General features: G+C 41.3%; 1 protein-coding gene across 2 annotated transcripts in view; it reads left to right on the forward strand.

The window, feature by feature from the left end:
* The window catches only part of pard3aa (par-3 family cell polarity regulator alpha, a), a 281,887-nt gene that overhangs the window by 107,482 nt on the left and 158,036 nt on the right, over window positions 1-16,369 (forward strand). For both annotated transcript variants that reach the window (XM_076290387.1, XM_076290388.1), the window contains exon 6: window positions 16,014-16,114. In XM_076290387.1, coding sequence (XP_076146502.1) covers window positions 16,014-16,114 — 101 coding nt within the window. The remainder of the gene's footprint in view (window positions 1-16,013; window positions 16,115-16,369) is intronic.

Consider the following 16,369-nt stretch of genomic DNA (forward strand, 5'->3'; position numbering starts at 1 on the left):
TGGTGTCTATAGGCATGTTGGTATGTGTGTGTATGCACACGTGGGTATGTGTGTATGTATTGTATGTGTGTAGTTACCAGTGTTTGTTTGTTTGGGGGTGGGGTGTGGGGTAATGATGAAAGCTTACACAGGTGTGTGTGTCCAGAAGTCTCTATCTTTGTTGTTGTTGTTTCAGGTGTGTGTGTGTGTAAAATAGGAAAGGTTTTCTCTTCTTTGGATTGATACAGCAAAGTGGTTTATTCCAGTGTAAAATGGTAGAAAGGTTCACAAAAATTCACAAAGGTGCAACCTATACCTGTTCTCGGCATATTCTCTGGAGTTCTCTCTCCTTCGTCCTGTCTGGGTGAACTACTTCGCCCTGTCTCAATGAACTCACTAAAAGTTAGCAACTCATTATATGCTGGTCTAAATGCAAATTAATCTGGCTTCTACCCAGATAGCCTTTTGTCCTATGTATATGATAATTCAGTTAACCTCACACCTTTGGCTGGGGTGGTTTTCAATGGCTTACCCCCAAATAAAACCCATTCTATGATCGTTGGTGTTTCACACCCCACCTGGCCAAACCACCCACCTCGCCAAACCATCTGGCCTGCCATCAGAACATCAAAACTTTATCTTGGTTGGAGAAATTGTATCACTCATACAATTCGGCAGGATTCATTTCTTACAGTGTGTTAAAGGTATGTAGGTGTTCCTTTGATACCAGTGCAGCAGATAAAAATACCTCATCATGCCCCGATTAAGATATCACACTGCCACAATCTGCAGGAGCTGTGATGATGATAATGAGCATATACACTTAGGCACACCCACACCTGCAACATACGTGTGTACACAGTTAAAAAAAAACGGCTCTTTACTCATGTGACATTGGTTATGTTCCTTACCTCTTAAAGTTATTGCTCAAATAAAGTATTGATGATGGACAGTTATCCTAGGCTCTGCACAACATAATGAGGACACAAGTCCAAACACACTCAATATACAGGCGATATGTATGTCACATGATTAAAATTGAACTCACGGCACATCTTTTATTCCCTTATAACCTACACTGCTTTTTTCATTATTGATTGATCATTGAATCACTTATTGTTAGTCCCCATTTTCATTTCATGGAAGGGCAAAGTTTGAATAGTTTTTCAAAACCACAAGTTCTTTCACATGCTGAAGCCCTCTCGCTGAACTCTCCCTGTGTTCCTTGATGGAGTTGTGACACTGCTACAGTGGTCCCGTGCCTTTAGCGTGGTTAACTGGTGAATGGGTTGGGTGAAGTGCCATTTTTGTTGCAGGGGCGGACTTGTACTCGCACCTCTTTAGTGCTTCTGTGTGATGCATTTTTAATCCCTTCCAACCACTTTGAGTATGAATTAGAAATGGCGCTGCCTGGTTGCTCTAGAGATGGAACATTTTTCTCCCATTTCTTTCTTCTGAATGGTTAGGTTCATGGTCAAGTTGATCAAGCACGCCATTGTGTTTTTCTTGCACTCATTCTCCCTCTCTCTCTCTCTCTCTCGCTCTCTATATTTTTCATCTCAGTCATTTTAATTCAGATCAATTACATCCAGTTCAAATCAATTAATTTAATTTTAGTTCAGTTCCAATTGAAGTTAGCTTTTTTGGCATGAGAAGAAACATATAGTTTATAATGCATGGACAACTCTCTCTCTCTCACTCACTCTCAGTAATTTCAAAGTGCCTGATGGTACACACATATCTGCAAGGGAACACATATCTGCTAGGGTTTTTACCAGAATTGCTAGTTTCAGATGTGCACTCTTACACTATGGTAAAAGAACGTCTACTGTATGTAGGACACTTTCCACAGCATGTTCATTTATGGGGGTATCCTAGAATATATGTGTTCTGAGACGATCATAGCAACAAAAATCTGACATTGTGATGACAAATTAACTAGTGATTTTGTAAAAAAGTGATTTTATTTCAGAATCATATCACATCCGTCATCTGAAAGACCTGGCCTAGCAGCAAGTGGAAAACTGTTATATATTCTAAAAACTGGCAACACCTTTCACTTTCATGATTTTAATCCAAAGTGACATCTTGCACTGCATCAAGGTAGCTGACAATTGTTCTGCTCAGGTCTCAGTGAAGTCTAACGCACCCATTAACTCACCCGTTTGCCAGTTCCCCTTCATCAAAGTGGCACTCTAAAGACTTCTATTTATTGACCCATAAATGTCAGATTGAATGATTGTTAGCCTTTTGATAAACACTCGTCATTAAACTCGATCCCACGTTATGATAAAATCTAACATCCTTCACCAGACCTATACACAGTTCTGTCAACAAGTCACAGGAAGGTCCCTGTGGATCTCCATGGTGACCAAGGAGATTTAGCGAACTTCATAGGACTTTATGAATTGGTCAATAATCCTTATGTGGTGTTGCCAAACAGGATGACTATCAGTAGTAGCAATTTTTGCAGAAGTTTTTTTTTAACCAACTAGTTCGTTGGAGCAAGTATTGCATCAGTAGGTAGCTCAGAAAAAGGAAGAAAAGACACTTTGATCAATCAGGGTGCCTTTTCTGTGCTTTGTAGATAAACTGAGCACCTTGTCTCTGCTGTCTGTCTAATTCCTGGTAAATGAAAAGAGAATGATTACCTCTGTGAGCTCAGTATCTTTTTGTCAGAAGTTCTTGGAAGTGGTAGAAGAAAAGAAGGAAAGAGAGAAAAGGTGTTCCGGCTTTTTCAATGGTTAAAAGGTTGATGCCTGAAAGTAAGGGGAAGAAACAAGAATGATGCAAAGCTAATTTCACTAGAGGTTTAAGTACGAGCAAAGGTAAATGATTAATTTGCTCCCTCTGTTCGATTTGCATTGATGATGATCTTTGTTTAGTATTATGCATCTTTGGTAAGGTTTGGAGGTACATCACTGGGAAATATGAGGTCCACTGGTCAAACGGACCTTTAGTTTTAAGACACTTGTGAGGAGTGTGTGTGTGTGTGTGTGTGTGTTTATGTGTGTGTGCCTTTGGCATGCCCCTGGCATATTTTGCCTAGTGAAATGGAAAGGGCTGAAGTAGCTAAAAATCGTAATAACTGTTCCAGTGGACCTGGATGCAGGTGACCTTTCTTTTCTTTGCTGCATTTTGTTGTTGGCGTTTGATGTTCTTCCCTCCCTCTTTTTCACATAACATCGATAACCCCCCCCCCCCTCCAACTGTTCCACTGTTCTGAAATCTATATTTTCTGTCTGAAGAGACTTCACCTATACTAACACACAAGAAAGTGAGTGAGAGAGAAAAGAAAGCATTATATAGATGTATATAAACCATGGAGTGTTTCTTAATTTGTAAATAAACAGTCTTTACTTGCACTCTTGCCTTCACTTGTCTTTTGTGCCTTTCTCCCGGGCTTCTTATTTGCCCTCCCGGTGCCTCTTTAAAACACGCACACGCACACACACACACACACACACACACACACACACACACACACACACGCAGGCACACACAAAACACACAAGAAACACACAAATGTGCACACAGATAAACACACACACACATTGATATGATACCGTACACAAGCAATTCCTCACTCATTTTATTTCCCTTGTGCCTCAATGACCATCAAAATAGACCTGGCCAGTAGGTGCTGCTGTGTGTACACTGTTGAGCCTGGATTCAGTTGAAAGGTTATTCTGGTGCCCTACTGTGTGTGTGCGTGTGTGTGTGCGTGTGTGTGTGCGTGTGTGTGCGTGCGCGTGCGCGCGCTTGTGTGTGTTTTGTGTGCATCTTTGTCCACAAGTCTGTGTGTGTCCTCTCCATGGTATGATTATTCACAGTGTAAATGGCAGTGCACTAGGGGCCAGGCCTTGCTCCCTACCTCTCCCTCTCACTTTATCTCCTTTTCTTTTCTCTCTCTCTCTCTCTCCTCTCTCTCTCCCCTCTCTCTCTCTTTGTCTCTCTCTTGATTGCTCATAAACAAAAATAATTGAAAAACAAAAAAAAATTGCTGTAACTGTGCATATATATATATATATATATATATAACAGGGCCGAAGTTTGTTGTTCTGGATGTCTGATGTATTCAGTGTGAAGGGGAGAGGTGAGAGCACAGTACCCAGTCGTGCTCCTGTGCGTTTAGACTACAACTCCTGAAGTCATAATAGGACATAAGAGGGCATACAGGACATGATCTGTGTAGCTGTGATGGTGAGTGAGACATTTACTGTTGTGCTTTACAATTTTCCATTTCTGTCTATATTTGTCTCTCTCTCTCTCCGTCTCTCTTTCTGTCTCTATGTGTACAGTATTGTGCATGTCTGTTGTGTGTATCTGTGTGTCTGTCTGTGTGCTTCTGTGTATGTGTGTGTGGTCAGCACTTGCTCTTCTCCCTTCCCCTTTTACCATAGCGTCAATTCAGCCCTGTTTCCACCTCCCTCCACCCTAACCCCCCTTGCACCTGTCAGATGAGTGTTCTTTCGTTCAAGGAGCAGCAGGGCTCTGCTGTGAGGACCACGCAGTGAGCTGGAACAGTTCTAGTCCATTAACCAGAGCTGGAGTGGCCTGCTCACGCTCCCCTCGCTACTGCCTGGGCCTAGTGGAGAAGACGGGAGGGAAGGGAGGAATTTAAGTTGATACCAAAGGTTTAAAACTGTACACCTTAGCAATACCTAATGGAGAGTGCCTGTGTGTTTGGATCTAAAAAAAAATATGAACGGACAGAATGTCCGATGGAAAATATGCTAAATTAATGAATTCATTTATAGTGTATTTAATAGGATTATATTGCACAACATATAGTATATGTTACCAAGACAACTTAAATGCAAACTTAGCCTGTAAAAGGTTTGCTTTTTATTTCAGCTTTATACAAGCAGCAGGGTACTTTCATTCTATGAAGTCACCCTGCAAGTAAACAGGAATTATTGGAGTACTGTAGGAATTAATGCAGTTGCATTGCAACAACGTAAATTTATTCAGCATAATTTCAAGTTATTTATTTTGACTATTTTTATTTTAGTGGGGAAATCCATATCACAGCCACCCATCTAAACTGTTCAGTAAGGGTCTGTACCCACCCTCATACAAACCTGCAGGGCAGTTCATCATAGCTGTTACTAATCTATTACCAGAACTGTGGGAAGGGGCTGTGATCGCACAGCAATTAGCTTATACAAACAGCGATATCATGCCTGTTTTTAAACTCACGTAAGTCTGCCCGCAATTATAGGCCTATTTAAACTTATGTCTAGTAGATTTTCTGAATGCCCGCATTCTGGAATATCAACTGACATTTTGTCCAGTCAAAAAAAAGTCTATTGTAACCTCTGCAGCACTGACCCTAGATCATGTAACATTAATGAATTTCAGGAATATTTTATGATATGCTTGTTGATCTTTGTTGACCAGTGACAAATGGATTCTGGGTCTAGTTCCTCAGCTATGTCTCTATGTGCAGAGACATTCAGTTCTCTTACACCTCTGCCTCTTCACCATCTCTGTGGCGATCTCACAGTGCCGACTGTCCAGTCACAACAGTCAAGTCTGAAGTCTAACATTCCCTCCTCTTATTGTTCTTATTGAATATGTGGATGATGTTAGATAATCTCTCAAGCACACTATCCCTGTCTTTGTCATGATCACAAGTCCACACACCACTTGACTGCTGTGTGTTGCATTAGTCTTATTGTCATCTGTTATCATTGGTTTGTGCCACTCCCTCATTCATGCGCTCTCTCTCTCTCATCCTGTTTCTCCTTCACCATGTGGTTGAAGAAGTGACCCTAGGTTAGAAGCATAGAGGAGCATGTACACACACATTCACACACATGCACAACACACACACACACACTCACACACACACACACACACACACACACACACACACACACACACACACACAGATACACACAGATACACAGAGAGAGAGAGAGAGACTTTTTTCTATGTTTGTGTGTCCATCTGTTTTTTTAGCAAATCTAGAAGGCGGATTTGGTTTAATAGAAGGACTTTCATTTGGTTTGTCATACTGGCAAAACAATCAAAGGAGTCTTAGACAATGCAGGCAGAGCAGAAGAGAAAGTGTTCTTAGATCTTTCCTGCACACATTTTTGCTGCTTTGGCCTCTCAGCCATTCCCGGAAGCAGAAATGATTCTTGCAGCTCTCTGGTTTTCCTTTTTCCAAGCCAAGACAACAGCACAGCCAGTCGTGAGCCACCTCCCTTATCTCGTTTGCACAGGAGAACGAACGACCATGTTGCTTGTTTCTTGCAGACATTAATTTCACAGTCAAGCATGGCTTAATTTTGGCAGCTCTTAACAAGACTGGGAAAGAAAAGAGTGTTTGTGTGAGTGTGTCTGTTTTTTGTGAGAGAGATGTATGTAGAAGATGGACAGAGAAAGAGAACTTTCTCTAGTTTTAGGCTAATGCTAATGCTTTCTTTAGCATTTTTTTTATCATCATGTCATCAATAGCCAGTGGGGTCTTTTCTAAATGCTCTCTTCTCCTGTTCACCGGGAATAGTTAAGCATACATTGTTAAACAATGATTGTATGTCATAGAGATGCTTTTAGATGCATCTCAAGTCAACACGTTTATTTTTTCGTTTGACTCTGAAGAAGATGCACGGGCGTCAAAATGTTAGTCGGTTTGCACTAGGCTAATAAAAATCACTTAAAGCGTTGTGTGCTCCGGTCCTGCTCCCTGGTTCTAGTTAGACCTTGGGTCTCCTCTTTTGACGTTTATTTTTTTTTCTTTTTGTTCTTTACCTGTTCCCCATCAGCTGGCTTCTTTCCAGGCTGTCTTTCTGGCAGGCTCTCCTCCTCCAGTGGGGTCTCTCAGAAGGCAACCAACCAAGTGCATTATCCACAGCTAATCGTCCTCTGTGCTGCTTTGAGGATCATCCAGCCTTACGTTTCCCGGTGTCCTTTCTCACACTGAAATACTCAGCCACTGAAGAATCTTCAAAACAGACACAAGTCACTTTTTCGTCTGCCCTCTTCATCTTCGTGTGTCTCTGTGAGTTGTCTGTTGTGTCATCCACCTCTTCATCTGATGAACTCACCTCTGGACTATTCCCATTACTGGACTAGTTACATTTCATATGCATGTGTATTTCTTTTTTTTCCCCTCTCCATAGATTACGAACGAGTTAAAGCCTGATTAGAATTAGGGAGTGTGTGTTTTCCTTCATTTGCTTATTCGCTCTGTGGAGTGAGAAATCATTCTCTCGATGAGAATAATTGAACACGGGCAGAGGTACCAGCTCATTACCCACACATCATAGAGAGCATGGGCACCTCAGCCTTAGACTGTAATGACTTATGGGAATAAGAGGACCAGGAGTACTGAGAACCTAAAGTGTGCTGAAGACACCTCCAGCCCCAGTGAACGCAAATGACGGGCAAATTATCATGATGCCAAAAACGACATTAAGACAGCATAATTTTCAAAGCATTCACATCTTTGCTCTGTTGTTTTTTTTCCCCAAACGATAAGTTTTAGCAATGATTTAAGAAGATCTATGTGAAACTTTACAAAAGCCTCATTGCTGAAAGACTGACCGTGCTTTAGAGTAGTAACCATTTAACACTGTTCCTTTTATTTTGCCTTCCTGAAAGGAACTTACTTGTTGAATGTGCTGCCTTATTTCGGCTTGTCGCTTTTCTCTGCCTTTGAGTTATGTCTCTCTTCGCTCACTCTGCAAGCGCTCTCTCTCCCTAAGTGATCCACACCTGGATGCAATTAAGCATTCACAATGGGATAAGAGGGCATAGAGTGCTGGGCTCAAATGGAGTAGAACATGGAACACAAATATATGGAAGCTAATAACTTTGTATTCTTCTGCACCTATTAGTCTAAAGCGCTTACAGGCACCCAACCAGGCGGAAGATGGCCCTTCTCTGATTGACACCATCTGATTTCCTAGACCTTTGAATTATTCATTTCTATTTATTAGATTTTTTTCTTCACCTTTCCCCACCTACTGTGTAGCCTACTGCTTCCCTCCCTCCTTTAACACACAAACACACACACACACACACACACACACACACACACAAACACACACACACACACACACACACACACACTTTCACACACACACACACACACTTTCACACACACACACACACACACACACACTTACTCTTACTGCTAAGGCATAATCAGTGATGGTTATTCACATTGTGGAACATGGTCTAAGATGTTCTAAGGAGTTAAAGCAGAAATCTAGGCAAATGTTTTGAGGTTGATACTCTTTACTCCTGTTTTAGTTGCAGACAAACCCTGGCACAACTTTGAATGCTCATTACACACTCTCACAGAGTTCACAGAGAGCTTCATAGAGTAGAGACTGCTCTAAACAGGTTTTCCTAATGCTGTTTTGAAAGGGACTTTTTTACTGTGTCAAGTTACTTTACTTTAGTCAAGTCTTGTTACTTATTTCTTGTGAAGGCATGCATAGGTACATGTGGTGTTCTCCCAGGTAAGAAGCATGGGTTCTGTTGCCATTTCAGTACACACAAGAACACAGTGGATACCTTCTGACTTAAGGGGGTTGTGTGCTACTCTCCTGTGACCTAGTTTAAATTTCATGAGCAGTCATTTGGCAGCACCTTTGCATCGATGGACGGCAAAGGCAACCGTTGGAGGTCTTGGTTGACTGCCCTGGTGAACCTGACTGATGTCCATGTCTGATGGTTCTAAAAATAGGTGACGTGCATAATCTGACAGTGTATCACTGACCTTTGTATGGAAGGAAGAGGAGCAATGAAACATGTTTATTCTACAAGACCATGAAAAAAGACCAGAGTACTCTCTGAGCAGAATTACAAAATCGAGCAGCCTTTTCCTTTCTTTGTTTTCGGCCTACAGTGGGTTTTACTGTTATGTTTCCTCTGGAGTGTTTCTGTTGTGTGGTGCTGAGTGCAGTGCTCGGTGAGGTCTGGGATGTGTAATTGAAATGGTTCCCAGTCTCGCAGCAGATAAACACCCTTCGGATGTGGGTGTGGAATGATGGTGATGATATTTGCAGTGGCCCTACGATAGGATATTTAATGTAAAATGAAGACGTTTGCAGAGTTTGTTAACAAGTTTGATTTTCTTGTTCTGGACCTTTTGAAAACGTATTTTTTTGTCTCAAAGAAAGAAGTGAGTTTATGCCTTGCATTTCTATATCTATATTGATCAAAGTTGCATGCATTATTTGGACTGGTGGAACACAAAAGCTCTGTTTAGGCTTGAACAAAAGCATGTGCCAAATGCCTTAAACTTAAATGTAAACACTACACAATACATTCTGATGTGGTTCTCCTGCATTGCATAGATAACTGTCTCTCCAGTGTCTTGCTAAATGGAAAAAAAGTTTGGGACATTGGACATTATCCAATCTGTATCACATCCATATGTGTTACTTAATCACATGTCAATCGGCTAAATGTTCATGCAACTGCTTTGTAACCTAGGCCATTACAAGACACATTCATACAGATAATGTTACCCAAAAGAACAGAAGAGCAGTTTTCCTTTTTTACATTTGAATTAATTATGTCTTGGATGTTATTTTTGTTGTGGGTGCATGGTATGATCAAGTAGCCCCAGATGTTCATTTCATTACAATTCTCCCCACACTCACTGGGTCAAAGACCGGAGACATAAGCCTCTAAATACTTCTTCTCAGTCTTGTATTTGAAACAAACGCACACGGTTGAAAGGTGCTTCTGGGAAATAAAGCCATAGAACTCGGCACAGCAAACAATGGCTAATCTGAGAAAGGCCAGTGCATGCTTTGTAATGAGCCGTCAGAGAGCTGCTGCTTCATCGTCCTGTTCAATAATTCATGGCTGAATGTGAAGTGTCTACCTCCTGAAACACCTCATTTAGCGACAATGATGAGATGGAGTTTTTTGTCGCTTCTGTAGTGTGTTAATTACTGACTGAGGAGGTGACACTGGAGCCAATGCCCACACCTTTATTTTCCACCTTTGCACTTTCTGCCAATTTATTTGGCTATAAACTTTTTCTTATTTTCTTCGTAAAGGACATTCTGTTCATTGTTTCTCCAGCTGATTAATGTGTTTTCATGCTTTTAGGATGGATGATTGACTGCTACATAGAAACAAAGACGTTGCAAATGTATGTGTGTGTATTTAAGGGAAATTTATGGTTGTCAATACATGTATTTCAAATTTATGTAATCTGTGAGCATTGCTAATATGATTCAGCATGTGTTACACTGAGATTAAACATCGCTTTTATGAGTGTTTAAAGGGTTGCTTTGAGAATATAGAACACTTTGAGGATAATTACAATTTGGGAATGTTTGTATTTTAAATTTGGTGATATTGTGGTGTTGTGTACAATTCACTTCAAGGCCAAAGCAGGTCAACCTCAGTTGGCTTTTATGTCCCTTCTGTGTAAAAAAGATTTGTAATCTGTTTAATTCTGGTTGCTTTTAGGTTGAAAGGATGCCTAAAAACGTCTTACCATCTGCTGTCATTGATTAACCAAAAAGAAAAAGAAACAAATGTTTGCCTCAATATTTCATCATCTGCATCCCTGTTTGGTTTTGCATCTTATATCATTATTTTCAGCAAAAACAAATGGTTTTGTTTCTTTTAGTAATCATGAATATAATCAATGACCTTCATCCTGACGCAAAGATAGATTAATAGTGCCATATGGCGTGAAGACGATGGTCCTCCCCGTCCATTACCTATAAATGAAGATTTATCTGTGAGAACCAGCATGCAGCCCCATCGTGCCTTTGTTCAAGACCTACATTACACTCCACAAAAGCCCCAGAATCACAGAGGTACTCAGACTTAAAAGTTAGAAATTGAGCAGGGTTTTAGTAAAGGAAAGATCAGCAAAACTAACTCCTGAAAAAATAAATGGAATGTGCTAACTCTCACTTGTGACAGCACCTTGTTTTGCAATCTGAATATTATTTTTCTCGGAGGACAATGTGTTTGTTTTTCTGTATGATTTCTCTCTATTTGTTTTCAGTTTTTCTGTTTTTCCATCAGTAGAAAATAGAATACTTTTGCAAACAATATGGATTCTGTTTTCCGTGACCCCACCCCACACCACTTTTTAAGGACAATGTAGTAGTGGCCTTAGACAAAGGCATGATTGTGGGAAACTAATTATCAATAATTTATACCCTTTTAAACCCTTGGGTTTCCATGAAAGAACATTCTAAGCCCTGTCTGTGGTTATTGATGAGCACCGAGCCTTTTTAGACCAGGCATGCTCCACATTTTGTTATTGACTCTATGATTGATTTAAACCCTCATAATTAGCTGGCCTAATTTAATTAAAGTGCAATTTAACGATACAGCAGCCCTACCAAACCGTGCTTTGTCATTGATAGATATGCCTTGCCTGATATGAAATCGTAGCTGACAGATGATGTATTCTGCACAGATGCAATTCATTGACCAAGAGGGATAAAAGACTAACTAGGCCCTGAGATGCCAACCTTTTTTTTTTACTTTGCTCTACTCCATTTCTGCAGATGTAACCCATGCATATATCTGACACACATCTAATTTACTTAATGGCACAAGCAACCTGTTTGAATTTAATTTTATTCAAGTAATATGCATTGTGCTGAAACTTTTATACATCTACATCAGCCATGCCCTTAAGAATATCATAGTTTAAAGTTTTGATGTCTCAGATTAGAATCAGATCTCCATGCTTATTTAGAATAAGTCCACACATCAATAACAGGAAATGGTATTGCTGTTTCAGCCCTTAAACAATATACATTTTGTGTATGGGTAGCCCTTCTTGTATAGCTTTACAGTATAGTGCAACAGCATGCATATAAGTGAGGGAACTAGCAGCCTGCATCAGTTGATTAAAGATTAGTCTCAATCTTATCCACACAAATATATTCATATTTCAGAAAATATTTTCTCTACTCACAAATCTGACGAGCTGGGGATTATTTTGTCCAAGCAGTCCAGCCTTTTAGCTGCTAGATAACATTAAGTATTCACTTGCTATTCTGTGAGATGCAAGTGAACTGTAAGGTTATATATAAGATTTAAGGTTTATAAGCCAACCTGAATTTCATTTATAACAAACATATGAAACGATGTCTTTGAGGGAAGGAAAATGCTGGCACGGTGGGAAATAACTCTTAAGGTTGTTGTCAGGTTGGCCATAACTCCAGGGTGGTTTGGACTGGCCTTTGTGGGGAAGAACTGTACACTGGGAAAGATTCAATATCTCAACAATACAGTTTTGATTTTGGAGTGTATACAGGTACATTAGGGCAGGGGACAAACAGACACATGCTATACTTATTGCCGCACAATTGTTGTTTGTTAGTGTGAGCCTGGAGCCAAACTGAGGCATGGTGACCATGAAGACTTCTAAGTCATAATGATCCCCTCAATGACACATGGCTCAGTGGCACTTGTCCACAAATTATGTGTTAATATTTCTAATAGAAATAAATTCATATTGCATTACTGTATGAAATGTGAATTGTGCACAACAGATTATGCTCTATAGCACCCCTCATTGTTTTCCATAACCAATCAAGCTGGATTGTGTTTGAGAACTTAAATTGCATTATCTGGGCAATCTTGGCCTTTGCTAATGACTTTGACTGAGTGCAGTGCCCCCTGTCTCCAAACATCCGTTCGCCAACATAAATGCAAATAACTGTCTAGGGCGAAAAGGCAAAGACCAAAATGAAACGCTGACTGAGCTGTGATACATGAACTGCTCTAAGAGGGTAGTTTTAATGGTGGATTCAAATGACCTGGCCGGGAGGGAAGGGGTTTTTAGGGAGAGACGCCACCAGTCAACTCCAATTGAATCAGCCAGTCACTTACAGGACTTAATTGGGGTAATGGCGGTTTGCTGCAAGGGACAGGAGCTCCATTATTGCTCTTTGTGGAACCCCAGTATCCTCCTCCTCAGGCCTCCACTGGCAATTCATTGGGCTGTGAGTGACCATGCCAGACCTTGCATCATCACACCAGCCACTTCCTCTTTGGAAATAGCCCTTATACTTTGACATATTGTTGGCCTGATGCTTTGATATCAGGCCAAATTGTATGCTGTCAACTTGCAATGAGGCTATTATCTCAATGAGGTCGATTTTATTTATTTTTTCTGTTCTCAATGCACTCATTTTTTGTATGTCTTAGAATAACTTTTTGGTGTGTGTGTGTACGTGTACGTGTACGTATACGTGTACGTGTACGTGTACGTGTACGTGTACATGCACATGTACGTTGCGGTATTATATGTGTTGCATGAATATCTTAGTCTCAGCGGCCTTGACATTTTGCCACTTCATATATCTGTGGTCCCATCTGGCAACAGATGTCTACTTGCCAATAATTAGATTAGGCACAGCCAGGCATAGACCTGTAAGTCTGAGATAGATCCTTTTATGGACAAATGAGGTTTGACGTGGTGAGGTTGTCCTCTGTTGGTTTTCTGAGGTCTTTTTTTAGAATGGACTCTGAATAAGTGTAGTTTGTCAACAAGTATTGTGCTAGTAGTGTATTCTCTTAAGGGCTGCTGGACTAAGGACATGTCTGTGGCATTATGCATATTGTTGGGCATTAGATATAAGAGAAAGTAATATGTCCAAAGCTGTATCATATCTGTATTACATGCTCTGTGCTTTCAGCTGTTATTCATTGGTTTATCGGTTTATTGGGGGGGGTAGTTGTGACAGACATAATGTCCTCCATTTTGTATGTATATGTTTGTATGAGTACCCTCTGACCTTTTGAGTGGCTGAATCCCTTGGACAGTCCTCCCTGAGCTGAACTGGGTGAGTGTGTGTATGTGTCATACATTTGAGGTCCATCTCATTACACTTGCATAAAGCCCCCTCAAGCATGGCTGTGGCACCAGGGAAAGCGAGCTACTTTACTGTGACCGTTGCCTGGCAGTGAACCAGCGGCTGTTAAAATGGGCCGCTCTCCTTCTCTCTGTATCCACCCCAATAATCCCTCTTCTGCTCAGCCCATAGAAGCGGTGCCTTCACTGCTCTCTTTTATAAGCCTTCCGTCCAGACTGCTGCCAACTCCTAATGCCTACCTCAATAAACTAATGCATTCGGCCACCTCAAGGGCCAGACTCATAACCTCAACATTCCTGGCAGGGCCTCGGAGGTGACTGGCCTTGACCCAGCCATCTCTGTTAGACTCTGGTGGCTAGTTCTGCCATAGTGATTCCAGCTGAAGGACATTGGACTCATCATCTGACAGGTGCATTGAGGAAGGGTGTAGCCCACCCTCAAGGGAGAACCAGCCAGTGATGCTGTCCATCATGGCAGCCACAGGGGGCTTTTCTCCGCCATCTGTGACACCCAGAGCTGATGACCGACCAACCGGGGTCGGCAGGAACAACAGGCGTCTGTGGTCCAGTGTAAGAAACGAGACTGGAGGGATAGACAAAAGGGAGGGGGGTGGAGGGGCAGAAATCAGTATGACAGACAGGAAGATAGGCAAAATCACTGACACTGATTATGTCTGAATGGTGAATTCCTTCTCTCTCTTTTTTTTTAACCTTTATCTATCCATTATACCTCCTGCTGAGCATCTGCACTGGGCTTTAAAGAGCATCCTGCTCTTATCCTCTCTTCCTTTCTCCCCTTCTCATTCTCTCTCATAATGTCTAATCTCTCAGAAATCATGTCCTTCTCTGACTGTCAGCTAGTGAAGACAGCTGTGCTCTGTGCTATGTAGAGATACTCAGGAAAGCCGTGGCATTCATGTCATGTCAGACTGTATTGTCACTCAGGAAACAAAACAAGCAGGCTACTGGACGGCAGTCACTGTTGGCAACGTTCTTTGAAGTTAATTACTTGTCATTGTCAGTAACGATAAATGTGAATCATCCTGAACTTTTTCCCCCCAGCATGTGTTGTCAAAAATAGCCTTTTCCTTCTTTCATCACATTCTGGATTATGTAAATAGTGCCAAAATAGTACTAATCCATCTTTTGAAAAAGTCTAGCCTTTCAATGAGTAGTTGCTTCCCTTTGCCATTCTGCTCTGTTGGATTCCACAACATCTCCTTTTAGCTCTCTTACCTGTCGTTGTTTACCTACAGCCATGTGTTGATGCATGAAAATGTGTCCTCTAAGCCCACAGCCTGTTCCGGTGACTTTATACATGAGTAAATAAATATGAGGGGCTCACTGGTGCATGATGTGTATTTCTAACAGATGGACCAGTGAAAGTCTGTCTTTTTTTCTCTCTCGCTCTCTGTCTCTCTCTTTCTGTGTCTGTCTCTCTTTCTCTCTCATACTCTCATACTCTCACACACACACACACACACATAGACTAGACTCACTATATAACTCATTGAGAGAGCAGCTACTGTATGTATATGATGAAATTGCCATAACTAACTCTGACGTCTTCTCAAGATGGGAAAATAGCCATAGCCTCTCTCGCCCCCTCACATGTATGCACACACAGACACACACACACACAGTGTTCTGCTTGGAAAAAAAGGCGAATGCATTTCCATGTGAAGGTGCAGGGAGCTTATTTAGATGTACTTGACATTTGAATGGAAATGGGAAGGGTAAAAGGTGATAAAAAGCTGCATATTAATCATAGTGACTAACAAACTGTTTCAGATTTCTAAACAACCTCCTGCCCTTGGAGGCTTGTTGGAGTGTTATGTTTAGAGGCACGAGAGACTACACATGTGTACCGTGGATACAGACACATACACATACTTAAGAGAGTTGCTAAATGAATGATTAATACTATTTGCAGTGCAATCCAAATGCCCTCAATTAACTTCACTATTTAACTGTGACCTGCCAATATTGCAAACAGCCACAGTTGCAGCTGAAAATGTGGCTGAATTTCCCAAAATTGCCCCATCTTGTACTTTCTCTGATAGAGGAAGGACAAAGAAAAGATTACATGCAGACCCAGACCCAGGTCCCATCCACATTTCAAGTAAGAGATGTGTCAAGAGATGAGAAAAGAGGTGTGTCTGTGCCTTACCTTTTGTCCTCCCCTGTTTTTGTGCACCAGGAAGAGGAGGAAGAAGAAAGAAGAGGGGAGGAGCGGAATGGCAGAATTGAGCCAGTTGGACGAGCAGACTCCTGTGTGGAACACCCTCCTGTCTCATTAGAGTGAGTGACACACACACACACACACACACACACACACACACACACACACACACACACACACACACACACACACCTTAAACATTGCCTAGTAAACCTGTCAGACAAAGAATTGGACAGCCAGAGTGCTGCGTAAGTGGCGTAAGCTGAAACGTCTGTCATTAGTGTCACACCATGTCCTTCTCACATTTGTCTTAATAGTTATATGTTCTCAAAATGTTCATGGCTATTCACAGAAAATATTAATGAAGATGAGGC

This window comes from Alosa pseudoharengus, unplaced genomic scaffold (assembly GCF_046254945.1).
Source record: "Alosa pseudoharengus isolate Yale_2024_CS ecotype anadromous, Long Island Sound unplaced genomic scaffold, YU_APseudo_1.1 YU_APseudo_1.1_scf_18, whole genome shotgun sequence".
NCBI classification, from domain to species: domain Eukaryota; kingdom Metazoa; phylum Chordata; class Actinopteri; order Clupeiformes; family Clupeidae; genus Alosa; species Alosa pseudoharengus.